The sequence below is a fragment of the Ovis aries genome, chromosome 7 (assembly GCF_016772045.2).
Source record: "Ovis aries strain OAR_USU_Benz2616 breed Rambouillet chromosome 7, ARS-UI_Ramb_v3.0, whole genome shotgun sequence".
Lineage (NCBI taxonomy): Eukaryota > Metazoa > Chordata > Mammalia > Artiodactyla > Bovidae > Ovis > Ovis aries.
This window is the reverse complement of record NC_056060.1, coordinates 17581951-17584950: the sequence shown is the minus strand read 5'-3', so window position 1 is coordinate 17584950 and position 3000 is coordinate 17581951. Positions and strand designations below refer to the sequence as shown.

At 33.2% G+C, this 3000-nt stretch overlaps 1 protein-coding gene across 4 annotated transcripts in view; it reads left to right on the top strand.

Annotated features, from left to right (window-relative positions):
• UACA (uveal autoantigen with coiled-coil domains and ankyrin repeats) overlaps nt 1-3000 on the top strand; it is an 88020-nt gene that overhangs the window by 46557 nt on the left and 38463 nt on the right. For all 4 annotated transcript variants that reach the window (XM_042252118.2, XM_012180860.5, XM_060418896.1 and 1 more), the window contains one exon: nt 2187-2320. In XM_042252118.2, the coding sequence (XP_042108052.1) occupies nt 2187-2320 (134 nt within the window). The remainder of the gene's footprint in view (nt 1-2186; nt 2321-3000) is intronic.

Here is a 3000-nt window from a genome sequence, read left to right as displayed (position 1 = left end):
GTAGGTATCCCTATAGTCAGTGAAACAAGAGTCTTGGCCAGGCTTTCTGAACTGTATTCTTTTAAAATGTACTACTTTTTAAAAAATTTGGTTTCTTTGTCTTATTCTGTTCTCTCTGGTTTATTTGATTAGCAGACTGGGGCTAGTGATCGAAAACAAAAGTGCTTGTTTCTTTTTCTGGATTTAAAAAGCTCATAATAGAATTTTAGTAATTGAGCAGTATTTCTGTTAACTGACAGTGGACCAGAGTGCTTGGTAGAGAAGAACTGAAAATCACAGGATTAATACCAGACTTTAATCTCATTTAGTTATCTTTTAAAGAGCCTTATTTTGGGATTTTGCAATTGTTCTAGTGTTTTAAATAGCTCCTTTCTCCACCGGCTGGTTTACTTGGAAATAAAATTGAGATTGTTCTAACTACAAGGGTAAACTAATCAATTTAGAGCAAGTGCTTGTGTGCTAAACGTGACTTAATCTCTTAGGCATTTGAAAACATAAAGCCTACATCTACTACCACTCCCCAAATTAGAGCCAGTACACTGATTGTTTTGTTTTAAAGCTAAAGAAAGGGGAAGCTGAAAATGTTGTTTAGACTGAGGCAGTAAGTAGGGCTCATAGGACTCATATCATAGTTGACAGTTTGAACTTTTCAAGTTAGAAGGAAGTAGTTCATCTCCAAATATGACTGCAGACAACAATTCTGAAGTCTGTGTAGATACTTGAACCAGATTCCATTGAAATGTTACATTTCATTGGTGGGTTAAAATTTTAATATATCTGTCTTTTTTCATATTCAGTTTTCATATTTTTCACTTCAAGTATTTAATGAATACATTACTTATTTAGCTAGAAAATTGGTTACTTTTTTTGTTTTGTTTTAGAGGAGAGTAGATATAAAATAATCCTATTGATCAAACATTTAGAGGATATGCTTTATATGAAGTGATTCATTTTTTTCCTCCAGAGATTTGTTATTGTATTTGTGGACATAGGAATTACTTTGTAAGTTAAGTGAAAGATATGTACATAATTTTTTGTTCTAAAAATGATATTGAACTTAGCAAAGAAGAATTTAGCAATAAGTTTACTGTACAGAATTTTAAAAGGCTAAAACCTTACTTGTTTAAATAATGTATATTTTAGTTTTGAATAATACATTTATACTTACTAAGCAAAGGTTAAAGTTATTGGCTTCAGAATATCTAATATCTTGAATGTATTTTCTCCAATTAAAACTTGATAACCTTGATATAATTAAAATGTATATCTTTTGATATATTTTTCTATTAAAAAATTGCCTTTAATGTTCCTTTGAAATACATATGCACTGTTTTTGTTGAAATCAAACATCTTTTTTTTTTTATAAAAAGCAGAATATGTTGAATGTAAAGAAGCAAGAAACTGAAAGTCATCTCATCTCTGACCCTATAATTTTAGGATTTTTAAGTAGTTAATATTTTTAGAGTTTTTAAATAAGTTTTTCTATGTAGATGTTTCTTTTTATCCTAATACATAAGCATAATGGATTGTTTTTTTAATTGCATGTATGTGTGTACAATTTGCGTCTATAATTATATTCCCAGTAGTACCTTTTAAGGAAGTGATGCTGGGGGGAGAAGGGTGGGTGTTCTTAAATGTGTACAGAATTCCACTGCCACTAAAGGTCTTGGGCAATAGGTAACCAGAGCCAGTTTCAAAAGCATGAATTACAGAATAGGACAACAAGTACACTGCTTTGGGAAGTCATGAGAAGTCAGAATTGGGCTTGGCCTCTTAAGTCATTTAATATCCCTGGAGCCTTGATTTTTCTCATCTGTTAAATGGAGATGATAAATCTAGTTTACTAGGGTTGTTCCAGTAATTTATACCTGGCACATGGTAGGTATTCAACAGTTAATTCCTTTCCTTTCTTTGCTCCGAAGGCAAAGAAAACAGGGCAGAAAACACGAGAAATCCTCTTTTTCTCAAATATATAATATATAAAATATTTCTTGTATATTGTGTGTTTTGGAAAGGCTCTTTTCATCAGGTTAGGATAGCGAGGAGAAAGGAATTAGAGATACATTTGACAACTGAATGATGTATTAGACAGTACTGTTTTCCCTTCTCTTGTTTCCCCTTCTTTAGAGAGCCTTACTAATATAGTATATAGTATGCTATGTTTACTTTTTTTTCCTTTATTGTAGCAAGCAGCAGATTGGAACAAATACGATGACCGATTGATGAAAGCAGCAGAAAGGGGAGATGTAGAGAAAGTGACCTCAATCCTTGCTAAAAAGGGAGTAAATCCAGGCAAGCTAGATGTAGAAGGCAGATCTGCGTGAGTATTACTGGTGGTAATTCTCTCAAGAGTACACCCTTGGCATACAAATGAAATTTGTGAATTATGGTTATCAACATGTAATTTAAAAAGTCTTTATCAAAACCCACACTCTAAAATCTTTCAGACATGACTTTCATCAATTTGGACTAATAGTTGTCCTCAATAGGAAAGATTTTCAAAGTGAGACAGAGAATACTACCCAGTGGTCTAGTTGTTTGGGCCCTATGGCAAATCCCAGCCTGGGTTATTTGGTACAATTTTGTTTATAAGCTTTTTTTTAATACTCCTTATCATGTTTGATCCTCACAGTGGCCCTCTGAAAGAAGCAGGAAGAAGTTTACAGAGGCTAAATAACTTGGTGTCTAGTCTCATTAAAAGTCACAGTCTGGGATATAAACCCAAGTTTTCTATTTTGGAAGAGTTCTATAAATTACATTACCTTTCCGCCTTAACCCCAATCCATTTTTGTATTGGGGTAATTAGTTTAAATGAAGGTGTCTAGGACAATAGAGAGGCAGAATAACTAGTGTGACTTAGGGAGATACAGGCAGTGATCCCACCCTTTTGTTTTGTGTTACTGAAGGCTGCTGGTTTGTCTATATGCTTATAAACCAGGTATCTTTTCTCCTACCTCTTCCTAGTCTTCATCATTTCCTTTCATGTTGAGGATAGGGAGC